This window comes from Equus quagga, chromosome 19 (genome assembly GCF_021613505.1).
Source record: "Equus quagga isolate Etosha38 chromosome 19, UCLA_HA_Equagga_1.0, whole genome shotgun sequence".
Classification (NCBI taxonomy): Eukaryota; Metazoa; Chordata; class Mammalia; order Perissodactyla; family Equidae; genus Equus; species Equus quagga.
In genome coordinates, this window is record NC_060285.1 from 11,202,895 (window position 1) to 11,222,392 (window position 19,498).

General features: G+C 59.4%; 1 protein-coding gene across 1 annotated transcript in view; it reads right to left on the reverse strand.

Annotated features, from left to right (window-relative positions):
- Window positions 1-289: 289 nt before the first annotated feature.
- The window catches only part of TRIOBP (TRIO and F-actin binding protein), a 52,520-nt gene continuing 33,311 nt past the window's right edge, over window positions 290-19,498 (reverse strand). The window contains exons 11-23 of the mRNA XM_046646356.1: window positions 17,755-17,811; window positions 15,188-15,256; window positions 14,979-15,068; window positions 14,484-14,593; window positions 12,521-13,049; window positions 11,753-11,863; window positions 6,542-6,689; window positions 4,726-4,828; window positions 3,978-4,137; window positions 3,679-3,792; window positions 2,770-2,856; window positions 1,762-1,925; window positions 290-969 (exon numbers count right to left, since the gene is read on the reverse strand). Coding sequence (XP_046502312.1) covers window positions 1,764-1,925; window positions 2,770-2,856; window positions 3,679-3,792; window positions 3,978-4,137; window positions 4,726-4,828; window positions 6,542-6,689; window positions 11,753-11,863; window positions 12,521-13,049; window positions 14,484-14,593; window positions 14,979-15,068; window positions 15,188-15,256; window positions 17,755-17,811 — 1,740 coding nt within the window. The 3' untranslated portion in view covers window positions 290-969; window positions 1,762-1,763. The remainder of the gene's footprint in view (window positions 970-1,761; window positions 1,926-2,769; window positions 2,857-3,678; window positions 3,793-3,977; window positions 4,138-4,725; window positions 4,829-6,541; window positions 6,690-11,752; window positions 11,864-12,520; window positions 13,050-14,483; window positions 14,594-14,978; window positions 15,069-15,187; window positions 15,257-17,754; window positions 17,812-19,498) is intronic.

A 19,498-nucleotide genomic window follows, 5' to 3' on the forward strand; every position in this document is an offset into this window, starting at 1 on the left:
CTGAGGTGCACGTGGATCGCGGGGGCTGTGTTCAAGCGCAGCAGGCCGGCTGGGGCCCGGACCTGGTATTTCCAACAACTCCCCAGCTCGTGGCTGCCGCTGGTCTGCAAACTCCACATGGAGCTGCAAAGCCGTCGCCTGGCGGAGGAACTAGTCTCAACTCCACCCTCAGAAGCCCACAGGCCACCCCCGAGGAAGGGTGGAGCGCTGGCGGTGTGGCTGATGAAGCCACTTAAGAAACCCCGACCTCCACGGCCCGCCCTGCCCCGGCCATCTAGGACACCAGAGCTGCCGGAACATTTTATTAAGTTAAGAAGGCTCATGGAGCAGAGGAGAGACACCTTCATGGGGCCGCTCCAGCGCTTCCACGCCCAGCACCCCCAGAGGAGGAGGTGCGGCCTGGGGACAGCTGCCGGCTCCCTCTGTCCATCTGTCCCTCCGCCAGAGCCCCAGGGTGTGGGTCCCCCAGGGCAGGAAGTAGTTAGTGGGAGGTAGGGTGGCTGGCCCCCTGCCTCTCCCACAGAGTCCACCCTGCCATGGCCTCTGCTGGGCCCCCACCAGACCCCGGGCAGGGCCATAGGCCCAGAAGCCCAGGCAGGTGGCTGTAGACAGAGCCCAGGCCAGTGTGGAGGCACACGGCCACCAGGTACTGCTTTTTAAAAGGTATAAAGTGTTTTGGGAAAAAAAAAAGAAAAAAATTCTATATAAAAATCTCTTCACATATAAAATCCTGAAGAAGGTGCAAGATAAGACCCAGTGCGAGGGGCGCGCTCAGATACGCAGAGTGTGTGTGCACCTGTGTGTGTGTGTGTGTGTGTGCGCCTGTGTGTGTGTGTGTGTGTGTGTGTGTGCACGTGCGGCCCACAGACGGTGGGGAGAAAGCTTGGCTTCTGACTTCCATCCAGTAGGGAAGGAGGGCGACTGGTCCCCTTGGGCGGGGGGTCTGCAGCGGGGCTGGACCACAAGGACCTGGAAGACAAGAGCAGGGGAGCTGAGGGCTGGGGAAGCCCCAGCCTTGGCCCTGGGCCCTGGCTTGGGCCAGGCGAGGGTGGCCAGTAGGTTCTTCCAATGCCTCTCAGCCCAAAGGCCAGATCTGCTCCTCTGGGCTTCTCCCCAAGCCTGGCCCACAGGGTGGCCTCTCCTACATGCCTTAGGAAGTCCACAAGGACTTGTCACGAAGAGGAAGCTCCAGGCAGATGTGGCGTTAGGGAAAGCACCATAAAAATGTTCCAGACCCTGCTAACTCAAGGGTGACCCTGAGACTAAGGCGGGCAGAGGGCCGGCCTCCATCAGGCTGCGGGGGTGCAGCTGGGCGGAAGGCATTCTGTGAGGATCAGGCACCCGGGTCTGACGGCTGGGGGTGGAGAGGACGCGGGAGCCTGGGCAGATCAGCCAGGGGCGCTGTCAGCCCTGGGGAGGGGCGGGGCCTCATCAGGCTGCGGGGGTGGCGCTGTGTTAAGAGCACCCGCTGTCACAAGGGGAGACACAGCAACAACCAGATCCTGAACCGCACTTCCCACCCATGAAGGAACGTGCTCAAGTTTACAAAATGTACCCTGACTGATCCCCACAACAACCCCATGTTGCTGGTGTCACTGAGCCCATTTCAGAGAAGGAAACAGAGGCCAGGAGAAGGAAGTGTCCTGGCCCGGGTGGCACAGTGAGTCGGGTGAGGATGAGCCTGGAGCTCACACCTCCAGGCCCGGTGCCCCGCCCGGCCTCACCCCTGCCCACCCCTGGTGGCCACCCCGTGGCACCTACCTCTACTCGGCCAGGCTGTTGCGCACAGCCTCCTTTTCCTGCAAGGCAGCCATGGCGAGGCGCAGGTGCTCCTTCAGCTGCTCGATCTCCCGCTCTGACCGCGTCTTGATGTGGTTCAGCTCCACGTACACGTCCTGGTACTTTCCCGAGGTGAAGCGCTTGTCCTGGGGGCCAGGGGGGCTGTGAGGGCAGAAGCCCTCCCTGCCTGGCCCTGTGCCGAGGCTGGACAGCAGCCCTGCCCACCTGGCACAGGCCCACCACGCTCCCTCCCAGCCAGCACAATGCAGCCAGGCCCCTCCACAGCCCCCTGGGCCTTGTCCCTCCAGGTGCCCCCCGGGGCGGCCCCCACCCCGGGCCTCCCCTCCCAGCACCCCCCAGTGACACAGGTGTGGGCATCATTTTCATCCCGCTCGAGATGAGAGCTGAGCCTCAGGGAGGTGACGCTGTTGCCCAAGGCCACACGGCCGGGAGGGGCTGGGATGAGACCCAGCTCAGCCTGGCCCAGGGCCAGGGCCTTTTCCATGAGTCTGGCTCACACGCTCATAGAGCCACCAGCACACAGAGGGTGTCAAAGGCACAGGGACATGGCACCAAGCTGTCACCGACGGGCCACAGACGCACAGAGCTGAGCCTGAAACGCCCGGCCCTCCCAATGGCGGGGCCCGCAGCCCATTCCTCACGGAGCAGACGCTCCGAACAGGCAGGCTGCCTGTCCCGTCCTGGGCTCTCTCCCAGCACCTCGCCCAGTGCCTGACAGGAGGCACTCCGGGAATATTTGCTGGTAAACGAAAGCAAGTGCGGCCTCGGGCAAGGCCCCTTCCTTTCCTTAGCCTCAGTTTCTCTGTCTGTAAGTGGGGATAATGACACCTCTGTGGGAGAGGCCGGGCAGAGCCGGATGAGAGGAGGAGGGGGGAGTGGCCAGCGCAGAGCAGGTGCTCACAGGACGGGCATTCAGGTAGATCAGAGGTTCCCCCGCCCTGCGGACCCCGCCCGGCCAGCGGGCCCTACCTTCTGCATCATCTGGAGCTCGTCCCGGAGGCACTGCACCTCCTTCTTCAGGTACTGAAGTTCGTTCTCCTTCACTCGCAGCAGCACCTGGGGTCATGGGTGCCAGGCTGACCAAAGGCCAGAGGCCAAGGCTACCCTGACCCACAGCACCCTGCTGCCTGGCTTCTCCTTGCTTCAGGCCCCAAGAGTGCAGCTCCCAACCTGCACCAAGACCCGCTCCACCTCAGGGGCAGACTCCTCCAGGAAGCCCTCTCTGATTTCTCCTCGCTCCCTCATCTCTGTCCACACCATGTGAGTGGGTATCTTATGGTCACCTCAGCTGTGGCCCCAACACAGTACCAGGCCCTGAACTTGAGGGCAAAGAGGACGAAAAGAAGCCACAGTGTGATGCTACTGTGATCCAGAGAGGGCTGGGCCTCCCTGCGGACCCTCCTTAACCCCTTGCGAAACCCTGAGGGCCAGGTGTTGCTATGCTGACCTGACCAAGGAGGAGACAGGCTCGGCCTGTTAGGAAGATTCAACCAACTAACTGTACACAGGGCTTACAGAACTGCCAGGCACAGAGGAAAGCTGCATATAAACTTTAGTTAAATAAAACAAAGACTCAGGTGATCCTGGGATCACACACACATTTTCTCACTCCAGGTTCTCCAGGTAAGGGAGGTGCTAGCATCATTTTATAGATGAGCTACTGGGGCTCAGAAAGGTGAGGTGACTTGTCATGGTCACACAGCAGGGAGGTGGCAGGACGCAGACGGGTGTCCTTCCTAACTGCGGGTGCCTTTCCTCACTGGGGCCTAGCCCCTCGGAGCCACACTGCTCCCGCTGCAGGGCACACCCAGCCTGTCGGGGTGCCAGCCCCAGGCCCCAAGCCGGCCGGGTGGCCTGGCAGGAGGGGCGGGCGCTCACCTCCAGCTCACAGGAGCTCCGCTCGCTGCCGCGCCCACAGCCACTGCCTGTGCCCTGCGAGGCGATGAAGCCGCGCAGCCGGTCGATCTCCTCTGACAGGCGGGTGTGCAGCTCCTGGGAGGGGTGGGGTGGTCAGTGCAGGGAGGCTGGACCGCCCATTCCCCTCCCCGCCCCCACCGGGACCGGGACTGCCCATCCCCAACCCCCTACCCCGACTGCCCATGCGCCACCCCCACCAGGGGCCAGGACTGCCCACGCCCCAAGCCCCAACACACCGTCCACCCCCGGAGCGGGCCCACCTGGTTGTGGCGCAGCAGCTCCTGGCCCTCCTGCTGGCAGCGCCGCAGCGTGTGCTCACGCTCCTCCGCCTGCCGCGTCAGGGCCCCGATCTCCAGGCACTTCTGCGAGTACTGCTCCGACAGCACCTGCAGCTCCCGCTTCAGCGCCTCCACGTCTGACCTGCCGGGGCAGAGCAGGGCCAGGATGGCTGGGCTCTCCCGCCCTCCACCAAGCCCGGAGTCGGGTCATGGCAGCCTCTAAACAGCTCAGGACTCCTGGGTTCCCGCCCTCCTTCTGCCTTCAGCCCACTGTAGGGCCATGAACTGCTGACAGCCTCTCTGGGCTGCACGAGCTCCTCTGTGAGAGGCTGGGTTGGAGGAGCCCATCTCCAAGGCCCCCACAGCCCCAGTGTTCCAGATCTGTGCTCGGGGTGGGAAGGGACACCTACTGGCCAAGGGTGATACTGCAGCCCAGCTCTAGGGGACACTAAAGAGGAGAAGAGGAGTGTGGATGCTGAGTCTGGGTAGACAAGAAGGGGCCTAAAGAACTGTCTATGTGGACTGGCCTGGGGGTCTGGCTGAGGCCCTGCTGCTTCTGTACCCTGTGCCACGTGACTGCAGGAGGAGTCTCAGCTGGGGGCAAACTGACGTGTCCTCTGCCAAGAGGTCTCAGCACAGGTCCCGACTTATAACCACCAGGGTGGACAGCTGGGCCCCTGGCTCAGATGGAGGCCCAGCCTACAGACCCCAGGGCCAGGTGCCATCTTACTGGTGCTGCTTCCGGAGGCCGTCCGGGCCCTGCTGGAGACTCCGTGTCTTGCTCAGCTCCCGGCTCAGCTCCTCCTGGTAGGCCTTTTTCATGGCTTCGATGGCTGGAAGCAGGCAGAGAGGTTCAGGGGAGATGGAAGCGGGGTCAGGAGCACCAAGCTCCACCTCCCCTGAGACTCCACATGGACCATGGAGATAGGAGCAGGGAGTGGTATGCAAAGAGCACTGGACCAGGCTGTGTCTTAAACTGAGTGGCTTTGGGTAAGTTGCTTAACCTCTCTGAGCTTGTCTATCAAGGGAGGATAACAAGCCTGGTCTGATGGACCCCACTGGGGAGACACCTCAGTGTCTGACCACTGGTACCTCTTGTTAGTGATTTCTGGGTAAGACCCCACACGGCCCTCCGTGCAGAACCTGGAGGTTCTTTAACAAGGTACATCTGCCTTGCCCAGCCTAGTGACCAAGAGTGCAGACTCTGCAGTTGGTACAAATCTGTGTGACTTTGAACAGGGGGCTTAACCCCTCTGTGCCCCAGGTTCCTTATCTGGAAAACAGGGATAACAGCACCTCTGTCATGGGTTATTGGAAGATGTGTCCAGGGCATTAAGAACAATGCATGGCACAGAGGAAACGCCTGGACGTTAGCTCTCACTGGTTTATTTTTCAGACTGTGAGCTCCCAAGGACCGAGTCTTTTCACGCTCACATGAGGTTGTTGTGAGGATTAAACAATCCTCATCCACAGTCTTATCCATAATTCCCAAATCCAAAAGCTCCAAACACTGAAAGTTTTTCATAAGTCTTTTGGTGGCAATCCCCAACCTGAACGAACACAAAGCTATTTGTGGTCATTATTATCCCACTTAAGTGTGACTTTGAGAAATTTCACTGCAAAAACCTTGGTGCTAGATTTCAGGGTGAAGCCCAGACCCTGCTGGGATGGGGGGATATCTAATACACGCACTGGGCTATCTTCCTAAAATGCAAAACACACAGGCCCCCAGGGGGCAGGATGAAGGGCCATGGCCTTGAGTGTGTGAAGCCCTTGGCAGGTGGCAAGTTCTAGATCATGTGACCTCTTTCATCATTTCCATTATTCTGCCAACCCCACGGCGCACCCCTAGGATGCGCCAGGCACACACAGCAGTGACAGAGCTTGAGCATTCCTGTTTCTGGCTTGGGAGAGCAGAGGGCAGGCTTCAGAGCATGGTTTTGCAATCGGAGTGCCCTGGGCTCCGACTCCAGCTTCTGCCACCTTCAAGCTATGCCCATGCGGGCATATGGGCATATGGGACAAGTCACGAACCTCTCTGAGCCCCCGTTTCCTCATTTGTGAAATGGGGTCACTCCCTTAGGCACTGCAAGGACTGGGTTATGTCACATGGGTGCTGAGGCTCAGTAAACACCCCCCCCAGCCCCGAGTCCAGCCTGTGTGCCCAGTGAGGCTGTGGCCCTCCTGTGAGGACAGGTCTGTGGCTGAGCAGTCCCTCCCCAGCACACTTATGGGCCTGGGCGTGGAGCTGGAGATGGTGTATGTTGGGGGCTTGAGGTGGACCTCCCAGTGGCCACAGGCCCCTGAGGGTGAGGAGTCACAACCCATTCTGGGAGGGGGGGTTTTTACTGCCTCAGTTTCCCCTTTTCAAGTAGGGTCAGAGGCCGAGTTTTGGGGGCTTCCAACCCCTCCTGACCCTTTAACCCAAATTTGGCACTGAACCTGCACCTCTTATTTAAAGGCCTCCTGAGTCCAGTTAGGAGAAGCCTCAGCCTGGAGGCGCGTGAGGCCCAGCCCCCCGTGCTGCTCCTGCCTGGGGTCCTCACCTGAGGCTGTGGCTGCCGTCTCCTCGGCCAGGAGCCACTCCTTCTCCTGCTGCAGCCGCTGCAGCTCGCGCTCATGGTGCCGCTGCAGCTCCTCCATCACCTGTTGGTGCGAGGACTCCATCTCGGCCAGGCTGCGCTCACACGCCTCCTGCGGGTTGGAGGCCGGGAGGTCATGGGGCTGCCCTGACTGCCAGGAGAGCGGCTCTCTCCCAGCCTGGGGCGAAAGGCCTCAGGGGAAAGCCTGCCCTGGTCCGGGCTTCAGCCCTCTCCCTGGACCCTGGCACCACCAGCCTGCACCTGCCCCCGAGCCGGAAACATCACCCTGTCACTTACCAGCTTCAGCCCTTCCAAGGCTCCCAATCCTATAGGGTCAAGTCCCTGCTCCTGGGTCTGACCCTTGTGGCCTCATCCCCGGCCCTTCCCCCAAGAAACCCCATCGTTATGAAAACAGTTCATGGCAGGTTCACGCCTCTGAGCCTTAGCTCATGCTATTCCCACTGCTGGGAACATTCTTTGGCAACTTCCTCTTCCCAGGTCGTTCACTTGGCCTGCAGCCCAGCTCAAACGTCCTCCTAGCTCTGTCTCTGGGCAGCCTCTCCCCTACCTCAAGAGGCTCTGCTTCGGTCAGGACGTAAGTTTCCTGAATACGGGGAAGGTCTGACCTAGCTTGGAGTCAAGCCAGCGCCTGACTGTGGCAGGTGCTGAGTGAGTGAGATGACATCACAAAATGGGGCCGTGTCGAAAAGACTGGCAAGTATTTAAAAGACAGATAATACCCACTGCTGGGAGAGTCAACTGTGGCGGGGTGCATGGAGGGCAGTCTGGTGGCATCGTCACAGTTTTAATGACCCCATCCCTTGACCTGACAGGTCCACTCCTAGGAATGACCCCATAGAAAGTCACATGCGTGCAAAGACTTTTGGAAAAAGGTATTCCCTATGGCAACATCGGTAACAGATGAAAACTGGAAACAATCTAATGCCTAAGAGGGGAGCCTTTAAATAAATGATGGGATCGCGCCTTACAAAGGACCAGGCAGCTGTTCAAAGACAGAGCCACCCGCGTGGGCGGCTGTGGAAAGCTGTCCCGAAAGTTAGGTGATGAAACCTGGCTTCTGAGAACACACGCTCACGGAAACGAAGCACGCAGAGCCGTCCAGCCGAGAACATGAACGTGAACGCAGAGGAAGAGGAGGATGCGTGGGAGGCAGAGTAGTGGCCCCCCGAAGACGTCTACGTCCTACTCCCCAGAACCTGCATTACCTCACACGGCAGGGGGATTCGAGGCTGATCATCAGCTGACCTTAAAACAGGGAGACTATCCTGGGTTGTCCACGGGGCCCCATGTCATTGCAGGGTGCTTAGATGTGGAAGAGGAGGCAGGAGAGCAGAGCAAGAGGGAGAAGTGAGCATGGAAGATCAGCGTGACGGGAACGAGGAGGACTTCACTCTCCTTCGCAGGCTTTGAGGACGAAGGAAGGGGCCACGAGCCAGGGAATGCGGGTGGCCACCGGACGCTGGACAAGGCGAGGAGAGGGATCCTACCTAGAAAGGAACCTGCGGGTACCTGGATTTTAGCCCGGCGAGACCCACGTTAGACTGCTTGCGGCTCTACAGACTGTGAGGTGACAGATTTGCATTATTTGTGTTTGTGGTAATCCATGACAGCAACAGGAAACTATACAAATGGGCTCGAACGGTCACTGAGGTGACCCCTGGGGCAGGAGCAGGCAGGGCAAGAAGAGTTCACGTGTTTATTTCCAACCGTTTGATTTGTTAGAATTATTTTTGAAAATGTAAACATATTTCTTATGTAATTAAAAAATATATCTAAGATCATTAAAAAGAGAAAGGGAAGAGTCAGGGAAGAAACTGAGGCACAGAGAGCCAGATAAGAGACTGCATTCTCCCCCATGCCACAGGGCACCTCCTGGCGAGTGCGGACTGGCCTCTACCTCCCGAGCAGCCACCCCAGAAGGGCAAGGGCCTGGCCTCCCGGGTCCAGTGTTATGAGTGGTGGTGAAGTCTATCTGTCCCGCTGGCCTCTGCACCTGTCCTCTGTGTGTCCCCAGTTAGGACAACAGAACCTGGCTTTGGAGCCCCACAGACCAGGTCCTAGTGCTGGCTGTGCCATGCGGTGAACTTGAACAAGCCCTTTCCCCTATCTGAGCCTGTCTCCTCACCTGTAACACAGGCCCCAGAAAACCAACTCACGAGGGTCCCTAAGGAAAGCCAGCACCCAACTGTGGAGACCACCCACCTGTAGAGACTGGAGCAATACGGGGGGTGGGGACTGGTGCTCTTAAAGGGCCAGATCAGGCAGGCAGACCCAGCAGCTAATAGGGTGTCTGGAGGCTGATGTCAGGAGGTGGGAACCAGCCCATGAGGAGGGGTCCTAGAAGGCCAGGTGCTTCTCTGACCTACCTTCCTGAGGGCCCAGGGTGTTGGCTGCCACCGCTGACATGCATCAGAGTACAGATCCATGGCCCGTGGCCCCCACTGCAATAGGCTGGAAGGCTCCCTTTGCCAGAGGAGGCACTAAAGCCGCAGTGGGTGAAGCCCACACCCTGCAGCTGCTGTCCCGTGGTGGCAAACCCCGCAAGCTGGAGGAGGGGCACCCACTCAGCCTGAGCTCCCAGGCTGGGGAATCCGTCCCCACCTGTCACCTGTCCTGGGCCCACTGAATTGCCTCCAGTGCCCGAGGGGACACAGATGGCTCAGCTCCTCTTCTCTGGTGCCTCCGCACCTGGGGCCCTCCTCCACCCCCGTCTCAGGCTCTCTGTCTCCTCATCATTCCCTTCTCCCCTCCCATCCCCAGATTCCGCCTGCTCCCCCTGCCCATCCCAGCCTAACAGGATGAAATGCTGATGGCCCTTGGAGTGCCCAGTGGGGCGCCTGGGCCCAGGAAGCCTGGACTGCAGACACAGGCCTGCCTCCAGCTTGAAGAACTCGCCGCATCTCTGGGTCTCAGTTTCCCCAGCTGCAAGCTGAGAGGTCAGAGCAGTGCTTTTCAAGTTTCATTTTAGTGATGGAAACCCTTTTCCAAAGGAAATCTAACGCAGGTGCTAATAGTAAAACGGACAAAGATGGAGATGCTCCAATTGCTGGTGGGTGTGAAGGGATCCATCTAGAAAGGCAGCCCCTGGGGCCTCCACAGAGCATGCTGGAAGCCCTCCGGGTGGGGGTCTCTGAGGTGGTCCCAGATGCCTCAAGCTGTGGTGTTGGGCCCCACCCTGCCTGGAGATGCCCCACCCACCCCTTCCTCTGGCATCAAGGGAGGCTTTGACAATAGCCTCCCTCCCCTCTTCCCCTCCCCATGTCAGGGGACCCCAAGCTCGCCCTCCACATCAGGCCCCATCTTCCCTTGGCCCGGGTCTCCCTTCTGCTGAAGGTCCCATCAACCTCTCAGCCCCAGACAGCCCCCTGGCCATGCACAGCAGCCCAAGCCCCAGGGCCCCCGGGGCTCCCCCTGGCTTCCTCGGGCCCAGTCACCCAGTCCCAAGCTCTCCTCCGTCCATGTACCCTCCTGCATCCCTCTCTCCTTCAGCCATTGTCCTTGCTCCTGACGTGGGCCTTGCCCCCTCCCAATCCCCCCCCACCCAACACCACCTTCCCGAGGTCACTGTCAGACCCAAACCTCCTCAGGTCTGCGGAATGAGACCCCAGCCCCCTGGCTTGGCACTGGAGGTCTCCACCATAGGCACCCATTGGCCTTCCACCTCCTGCCACAGCCCATGCTCCCCGCCCACCAGGGCTCAGCTGCTCAGCGCTCGCCCCCAGGAAGCCTTCCTGAGAGCCCCGCACCGCGACCTCCCTCCTCGGAGCTTCTAGAAGGTCCTCCTGCCCAGAGCCTGGGATCCCAGCATTCCTTTCCGCTTCAGGCAATGCTGTGCTGACTGGAGGCAGCTAATTTTCAAATCTTTAGGAATGTTGTGATGCAGTTGCTAAGCACAACCATTATGAAAAATTAAATTATAGAAACTTTAAATTACAATAAAAACAAAGCAATTACTCAAAATTCATGACTTCCTGATGATTTCACTGCATTTTATTATCGTCTGTGCTCTCGAGGTTATTTACGTCTGTGCCTGTAGGGTGGGGATGCTCTATAACAGCGTGCACGTATCTTCCCAACTCCGTGTTCAGGGCCATCTGCCACCGTGGGGCATTTACACATGGAAGCTGGTAGACATTACAGATCGGGGCTGGGTTTATGGTCTTGTTGATTGCCCAGACTTAAGCGAGTGAGGAGACGATGCTAACAATGCAGATTAAACTAAAAGTGTGCCGTATCTATGACCATCACATTGTCAACGGAACAAGAACCTGACACAATATTGACATGGACCAAGTAAAGCTTTGACATACGTCTTCTCATCTTACTCATTAACATAAACAAAAATGTCAACCAACGTTCACGTTAGAACGACACTCGTTTGTCAGTTAGCTGTGGGTACAAGCACTCGGAACAAACAGTCAAAGTATTCTGAGAAAAATCAGTTTGCTAAATGGAATTCACAATAAAACGTATTATGTATTTTTTATTTGTAAGTTGTGTACTAAACATCCTTTGTAGCAGTAAAATTGATAATGAACATATCTAAGTGTGGATGTATATACACACACGTATTTTTCCGTCACAAGTGTTTCCAGACGTGACCAAACGTCCCCAGGGGAACAGAATGAGCCCTGGCTGAGCGCGGCTGTCCTAGCAGCCTGTGCATCCCCCGAGGGCCGTGGAGACTCCCACGGCCCACAGACCGCCTTGGGCAGGGCCTCGGCCTGGCAGGCACAGGCAGGATTTGCCTATTTAGGCGGCAACCCCCAGGGCCTGCCCCTTGGAGCTCCCGCTCTCCCCTGGCTCCCCACTTCCCCAGGGTGGTGCAGGAGAAGGGGTCCGAGTGCACAGGGTCGCCTGGGGGCTCACACAGGGCTCTCAGTCAGCGGACCCAGGCTCAAATCCCACCTCTGACATCTCCAGGCCGGGAGACCTCGGGCAAGTCACATAACCTCTCACAGCTCAGTGGCCTTGTCTGTAAAATGGCACAGTGATCATGTCCACCCACTGGCGAGATTCAGCGGATGATGCATGTCATAGGCCTCACACGGGTCCAGGTACACAGGAAGGGCTCCCAAAATGTTAGCTGTTTTCTGGAAACTTAGCAACCAGAAACCTGCCCCCATCCCCCACGAAACAGCTCCCCAGCCTCACCTGTGAGATGTAGCCTGGGGGGACGTGGCCATCCTCCTGGGATCTGGGTGCACCCTGAGGGGCCTCCCCTTGGAGACGCCACACCTCCAGCTGGGCACGTAGAGACTGGACCTGAGAGGGGAGGAGCTGAGGTCAGTGGGGGCCTGGAAGTGGGGAGCGGGCTGGTGGGAGGCAGTGAGGAGCCATGGGTCAGAGAAGGGGAAGTGGCCCTGGTCTGGAGATGTGGGCAAAGGGGATGTTCCAGCTGCTTCCTGGATGGCCAGGTCAGTGACCCAGGAGAGCTCTGTCCCAGAGAAGACCAGAGAGGGTTTGGAGACGGACACCGTGGTCACAGATATTTACCACATTATGGAGGTGGCAGGGGAAACGTCTTTGAGCCTCAGTTTCCCATCAGTAAAAGCATGATGAGGTCTACTCTGTGGGGCCACGAGACTGCTGTGAGGATTACATGAGCCAATGTGGGCAAAGCGGGCCTAGGACAAGGCTTGGTATGCAGAAGGGGCTCAATAAATGGTCTCTCCCTTCTCTTCCCTCTTCCTTTCTCTGTGGTTGCTGAGGACAGAACTAAGAAGGAAAACAAAAAACAAAAAAACCCACGGTCCAGGAAGGAAAATTCCAGTTCACAAGGAGTCTGAGGTGCCAGCCAGTGCATCTGGGGTGAGCTCCCCATCACTGTAGGTATGCAAGATAAATGGCACAGTGTGACTGCAGGGACAGGAGGGGTGTTGGTGGGGTGAGGGGCTCCCAGAGGCCAGCCGTGATGCCTACCTCCTTCTCCAGTGCCTCGTGGCTGTCACTCGGGGGCCCCCGGCGCTCCCCACGGCTTTGGTTCAGCAGGGCGGTCAGAGGCACCCGCTTGTTCTCCCGCAGGGGCAGCTTCTCCAGCTCCTGCCACTTCTTCTCGATCTCCTCGCTGAGCCGGCTCTGCTGGTCCTCAGTCAAAGGGGCGCCCAGGCCGCGGCGCGGCGCCTCGCCGGCCGGTGTCCCTGTCGCCCTGCTGTCTGTGGCCTCGAACCACTTGCGTCGCTCCTCAGAGCGCTGAGCAAGGTCCCGCTCCAGCTCCTCCTGCTTGGCTGGACGGTCAAGAGTGCGGGCCGGGGTACGGGTCCGCTGCGGGGAGCCCTGCGTCAGCGGGGAGAGCTCTACATAGTCCAGGGATGGCCGCTGCCCATCTGCCTTCCGCAGGCCGCCGCCCCGGCTGATGACCTCGGAGCCCACGCGCGGCTCCCCCGCCTTCAGGGAGCCCTTCTGGGTGCCATGGCCATGCAGCGTGTTCTCCTTATTGCTGTCCGAGAGCCTAGGGCAGCAGCAGAGCCACATCAGGTGGGACCTTCCCCACTCAGGCCCAAACGAGCACTTCTGGAGTACCACCCAAGGGCCAGGGCCTGGGGATGGACCGCAGGGGAGGAAGCAGCCCCACCTGGAGGCCAGAACTAGATCTTCATCGTTAGCAGCCCCGGGGACCTTCCCAGCTCCACCACTTACCAGCAGAGGGGACCAGGCCATCCGGCTTCCCTCTCTGAGCCTCATCACCTCATCTGTCATATGGACAGTGCCTCTCACAGGAGGGATGAGGACCGGGGGAGCCAATGCATGCAAAGTAACCAGGAAGCCCTTTGCAAATGGCGACCAAAGCGTTATTACTAGAAGTACACGTGAGGCACGGTTCTGGGCTCCCAGGGAACAGGGGGGATGCCCGTGGTCACTGCCGAGGCTGAGGTGAACAGTGACCTCTGGGTGCACAAAGCAGAGATGGTGGAGACTGAATAAGGTGGCAGCTCTCCTCTTCTTCCACAGCAGCAGCTGGGCACATGGTCGCCCAGCCCAAAACTACGCTTCCCAGCATCCCCGGCAGCCACATGTGGCCACGTGACCACATTCTGCCCAGTGGGTGTGAGAGGACTGGGCGTGCCCTGGCCTGGCAACCTACAGTCCTCTGGCCCAGAGGCAGAGCTGTAAGCTGAGGGCCGCAGAGCTGTCCAGGCAGGTCTGGACTATCTACCTCTGGACTGTTCTGGAGAGAGAAATAAACTCTCCCTCGTTGAAGCCACTGTGTTTGGCTATAAACTGAATAGTCCAGCTGTACAGTCCTTCAGAGTTGACAAAGGGCCTCCGTGCACGTCCTCACATGACACTCGGCGTGACAGATCCTCAGCATGACAGATGAGGAATCTGAGACTCCACAAGAAAGCGACTGGCCTTGTTGAACAGCCAGGTGTGGCCAGGCAGGGGGACTCGCACTTCCATTCCTGCTGCCCAAGAGCCACCAATGCAAGCCCCCTGTGGGCGGCCGGGGTTTATACTTTGGGGGCCTCTACCACCAGGTAACTCAGCCCTCCTGCCCCTCTACCCACAGCGACCTCCAGAGGGAGTGAGCTCCCACCAAGACCACCCAGCCATCCCTTCTCCCTACCACAGCCTTAGCCCCCACCGCACAGAGACAGCCACCCACCCAGCGGGGCCCTCTGACTCGCCAGCATCTTCTCCAAAGGGCCGAGGCTCTCCCCACCCTCTGAGGATGCAGGGGATATAAAGCGACGGCAGTCAAACCTCAAATCCTCAATGCGCTTCTGGATGACTCAAGAAGGCTCATTGCCCTCTCCCCAGTTTGTTGACAGAAAAACTGAGGCCCAGAAGGTACAGCCACAGGGCCCTCAGGTGAGTGCCAGAATTCCACTCAGGGATGCAGGGTAAGTGCCTCCCCCAGGCCCCTGTCCAGCCCAGCACGTACTTGGTGACGTCTGGAGCTGAGGTTGGGCGCACGGTCTTCCTCAGAGCTTCGATCCAGTTCCTCCGGATGCCCGAGGTCATGGCCGACAAGGTATAGACAGCATCCTTAGTCTGCAAGTCCACCCCACAGGCAGGTTGCCACCTGGCCAGCCTCATCACTTCCTCCCCACTGTGGACCCCGGGGAGGGGGGCCCTTCCCTCCCAGGAGGGTGTCTAAGCTCTCAAACCTGGAGGCGAGCAGAGGGGCACAACCTCCCTCCTCCAGCCTCAGAGGAGCCCGGCTGCTCCAGTGTCCCCAACATTCAAACCACCCCCGCCAGCGACGCCAGGATCTCCCTGGATGTGCTAAGTGTCGGCAGCAGGGCTGCTGCCTGGCTCTGAGGACGGTCTCTAAATAAATGAGTGACAGGAGCCAGTCTCTGACGGTGAGCCACACTCCACACCAGCCCCTCCTCTGGGGGCCCTCCAGTCGCCCGCCCCCCCGCAGCAGCCTCACGTGGATCTGGAAGCCGTAGTTTCGCTGCACCGCGAATTCAGTGACATCCGTGCAGGAGCGCAGGTCGATCTCGCCATCCAGCTCGTCCGCCTGCAGCAGGAAGGCCCGCAATGATCCATGCTCTCCGCTGATCCCGCTTGAGCCCCCCAAGCTTCTCCCGGGGGCCCCCCAGCAACTGATGGGGGAGGAGCCCTCTCACTTCGTCTCACCTCCTCGGCCGTGGAGTCCCTGTAGTACTTGAGGCTTGAATCGGTCAACACGAACCAGTGCTTCTTCCACTGGAGAGGAGACGGGGCGGTGAGCGGGGGGTCGTGTGTGGGGAGGGCGAAATGAACGGGTGTCCTGGGCGCTGCCAGGTCAGCCATCCTGCTCACTGTAGGGCCTGGCACCCTCATGGCCCTGCTGAGGGGTGGGGGGCAGACCACAGCACAGAGCCAGAAAATCCACATTGGCAGGCAGCCCCCTATTTCCTCTCTGAGCCTCGGGGGCGGGGTCTGTGAGACGGGCTGGGTCGGTTTCTCCCGGCCCTGCTCTGATTTGGTGACCCTTCCATTCCTCTCCTGATCCTTTCCACCAAGATTGCCAAGGCTCCTACCAGCAGATCCCCCCAGTGCAGACCAGGAAGGGGCTGTGACCTGTGAAAGGTCATTCGCCTAGCAAGTCAGGGACACAAGTCTTTCCATGTGCCCCTCTGGATCGCTTCGGAGGCGAAGGACAAGTCCCCCAGTGAGTAGGATGGAAGGTGGCGTGGGGGAGGAGTCTGAGTGCTGGTCGGATTCTGTTTCTTGATCTGGGTGCTGGTTACGCGCGTGCTCAGCTTGTGAGAATGCGTTACCCGTACACGCGGGGTTGGGCACCCTTCTGTGGTCTCTCTCTGCTCCAGCGGGGTGAGGCTGGCAGGACACACAGGAGAGGGACGGGGGCACCAGAATAGCCTGACATGAAACATGCCAAGCTCATCCCACCTCTGGGCTTCTGGCCATTCACTGGAATGCCAGTCGAGGTCCACCCACTGCCAGGGTCAGGACATGCCACCCAGTCCCCAGCCCTCCTGGGGCTCCCTCACATCACTGAGCCCTATCCACACTGTTTGTTATTTCAAGTACTTAGTTTTCTTTCCTCAAAAAGATGGGAAGTTTTCAAGGAAGGGTCAGGATGGCGCTTTCTACTTCCTTCCACACCGCCCCTCCTAAGAAACAGGGTTTTAACATCCAACAGATCTAGGTTACAACTATTGTATCCCTTGCTAGCTGTGTGTCTTTAGTCAAGAGTCTCGACCTCTCTGAGCTTCAGTCTTCTGACTTGTAAAGTTGGGCCAATAAGGAGTCCCTAAGCCTTCTCATGAGGTCAGAAGTTCTGAACCCTCCCTTGTAAGTCTCTCACGGCACTTGGCATGGGCACAGGCACTGGGTTGTTGGGGACTGTTCTTCAAGGCTGGCCCTCTCAGAACCACCCTGCTCTCACTGAGGGGCCCAAGTGGCTTCTCAGGACCTCAACTGTCCCTCTATAAAGTGGGGCAGGGCTTCTATGCCAAATGACTTCTTTGGCCCTTCCAGGCCTAGTCTAGGACTGTCTGAGATGAGAGCTGGACCAAGCCCCGTGGGCATCAGGTGCCCCTAGTTCTGCGCCTGGAAGAGATTGAAGCCCTCATGGGCCTGTCCCCTGTCTGTGCACAGGGGCTGGGCTGGCTGAACTCCCAGAGCCCTTCCAGCTCCGACATTCCAAAACCCTGTAAGAGAATGAGTAACGGCCAGTTCTGGGTGGGGCCCATAATCTCTGCCCTTCGGAGACCCTGCAGGGGAGAGGGGGGTCACTGGCCGGGTGCCAGGCCTTGTGTGAGCCTGGAGCGCAGCCACCAGAGGACAGGCGAGCAGGCTTCGGGATGGAAAGCCGTGGGCTGGAGGGAATAAAGCATGTGGGTAGGAAACACAATGAGATTCCCTTTGGCTCTGAGCCCTCCCCGGCATGTGGCCTGCACGCAGACCAAGCTGCAGGCGCATGCAGGACAGGGGCCGGGAGACGTCCCCTCCCCAGTGGGGTGGGCAGGAAGCCAGCTCCAGCCTGGCAGCTGAAAGGGCAGAGGCAGTGAAAGGCCACCGTCCCTTCTGGTCCTAAGGATGGACACATTAGAGAAAGGGCAGTGTTATTAGCTGAGGCCCTAGCAGGCATGGGGGCTGTGTGGGACCCTTTACGTGCTTGACCTCTGTGACTCTGTTAACCACCCTGAAAACAATTGTCATTCTCCATTATGCCCATTTCACAGATGGGGTCACTGAGGCCAGAGGAAGCCATGACTCAACCAGTGGGGCCCCAGGTCGGTGAGACATCAAGCAATGTGCTTGAAGCCCCACCCCGGGGGCAGGGGGCTGTTGACGGCTGAGTCTTGGGAATTTGTACATGTCTCAGGCGGGATAACCTCTGTGAATCTTTCCACCCAGCCCCTCGGATGCCAGGAGGGCTCCTGGTGAGAGGAGGGCATGGGTGCAGGGCGTCAGTCACCCCGTCCCTAATGACTTTTATACACTGCAGACTACTCCAAGAGGCTGAGAGATGACCAGCAGCCTCTGTGCTCCCATCCCCACAGCCCAAGGCCCTTTTCTGTTGGACAAGAAACACTGTGCCCTTAGGATTCCCACTCTGGCCCCTCCCCTGCACCCCTTCTACCCAGAGGCCAGGGACAGGCCTGGGAAGCAGCTCAGCCTCCTGGGGTGCCCCAGGGACCCTACAGGGCACTGTGGCAGGTCACCCTCCTGCCCTCCCACTTCAGCCCTCCTACCTCTCCTGGCTCGTCCAGGATCGACATCCATCCTTTCTTGAAGTTGAGCAGATCAGGCTGTGGGGAGACAAGGAGGCAGATGAGTCAGCCAGCAGAGAACCAAAGGAAGCTGGGCAGGAGGGGGTGACTGAGTCTTGTAAGACGGAGGTCCTGGGAAGCCAGGAGAGAGGGCTGAGGGCCCACGTAACCCCCAAATCCAGGCTCCCCAGACACTGAGGCAGCCTTGGCCCCTTTCCCTAACATTCGGCAATCTCTGAGGGCCAAGAGCAGGGGGCCGCCGGGTGACTGGTGCACCCACCACAGCTGTCTCAGCTCCCCTCCCACTGACCTCCTTCCTGACCCAGGAATAAGAGAGAGGGGGCCAGAGAACTCCACCTGCAAAGAGACCCTTAGAGAGCTCAGAACAGGCCGCACCAGCAGGCTGAGCAAACCATCCAGTTCCTCCCACTGATGAGGCTCACCAGGAAAACGCCTTAATGCTCCTGCCCACCCCCAACCCAGGGACCCTCCTGTGGTCCCACCAGCCCTGCTCTGCCCTCATCTCCTGGAGATCCTGAAAGATGGAGTCAGGCCAAGGCTGGGGTCAGAGATCCTCAGTTCCCCCCCATCTCTGGAAGGGCTGAGGAGACGGCACCTCAGTCCTGGCAAGCCCTACCTGCCGGGTGCTGCCCAGCGGGGCACGGCCCCGGGGTCTGAGGGCTCCCAGCTGCAGCATGTTCCACAGGGGCAGTGAGCTAGGTATGCCCACCTAGGCCTGCATGAAGAAGCTGCTCATCCCGGCATTTTCTCTGGCCTTGCCCATCTGGTGGGCGTCAGTCACCAGACCCCTCCTGCCGGCTGGGGAGACCGCTCTCTAGTCTAAGTTCTGTCCCTCTGCAGAGTCTCAGCTCCTGCCCACTGGCAGGGAGGAGAGCGGGGCAGGCCGGGCTGGCGGACGGGGAGGAGGTGGCCACCTGTTGCCATGGCTCTGAGCCCGCCTATCAGCACCTGCATCGCAGCCTCACCAGGCCAAGGTGTCTGGTTGCGTGGAGGGAGCAGGCAGCATGACTCGGGGCTGAGCAGCGATGATGACATGACGATAGCAGCTGGACACCTGGAATCCAGAGCCACCTGACCTGGCCACCTCCCCTGACCCGCCTTCCTCCCAGGGAGCCCTTCTGCTCTTCTTCAGGGGGAGGAAGTGGCCTGAGAGGGGCTTGGGCCAGCAGCCTGGACAACCAGAGCCATTCATAGCCATGGCCATGGAACCAGGGGCCCTGGATCTCAGCAGGCCAGCAGCCCCACCCCTGCAATGCACCCCCTCCCTGCATACCTGTCTGAGGGAGGGGACTCGGGCTCTGCTCAGAGCTGGGAAGCCCTGGGGCTGTAGGCCCTGTCTCCCTCCCATGGGTGCCCAGGTCATCCCAAGCTATACTGAAAAGTGGTAGCCATGCTCAGGGCCACCAGGTCACCTGGGTTCACCTCATTCAAACTGGGACCTCCCGTGGCCCCGGGCCTGGCGTGCTGTGGCCAGGCCCCAGGGAAAGCCTGATGAGTCACAATGCACCCTCTTCTATCTCCCTGGTCTAAATTCCTGTGCTTTGGGGGCAGTCTCCACCTCTACCTCCTGGCCCTCAGGAGCCAGGCTTTCTGGGGTCGCACGTGGAGCTGGCATCGCTGTGCTGACCCAGGGGAAAGCCCCCAGGAAGGACAAGCAGATGACCTAGCCAATCAGACTGCGTCAGGGCTAGATCAGCCAGAGGCT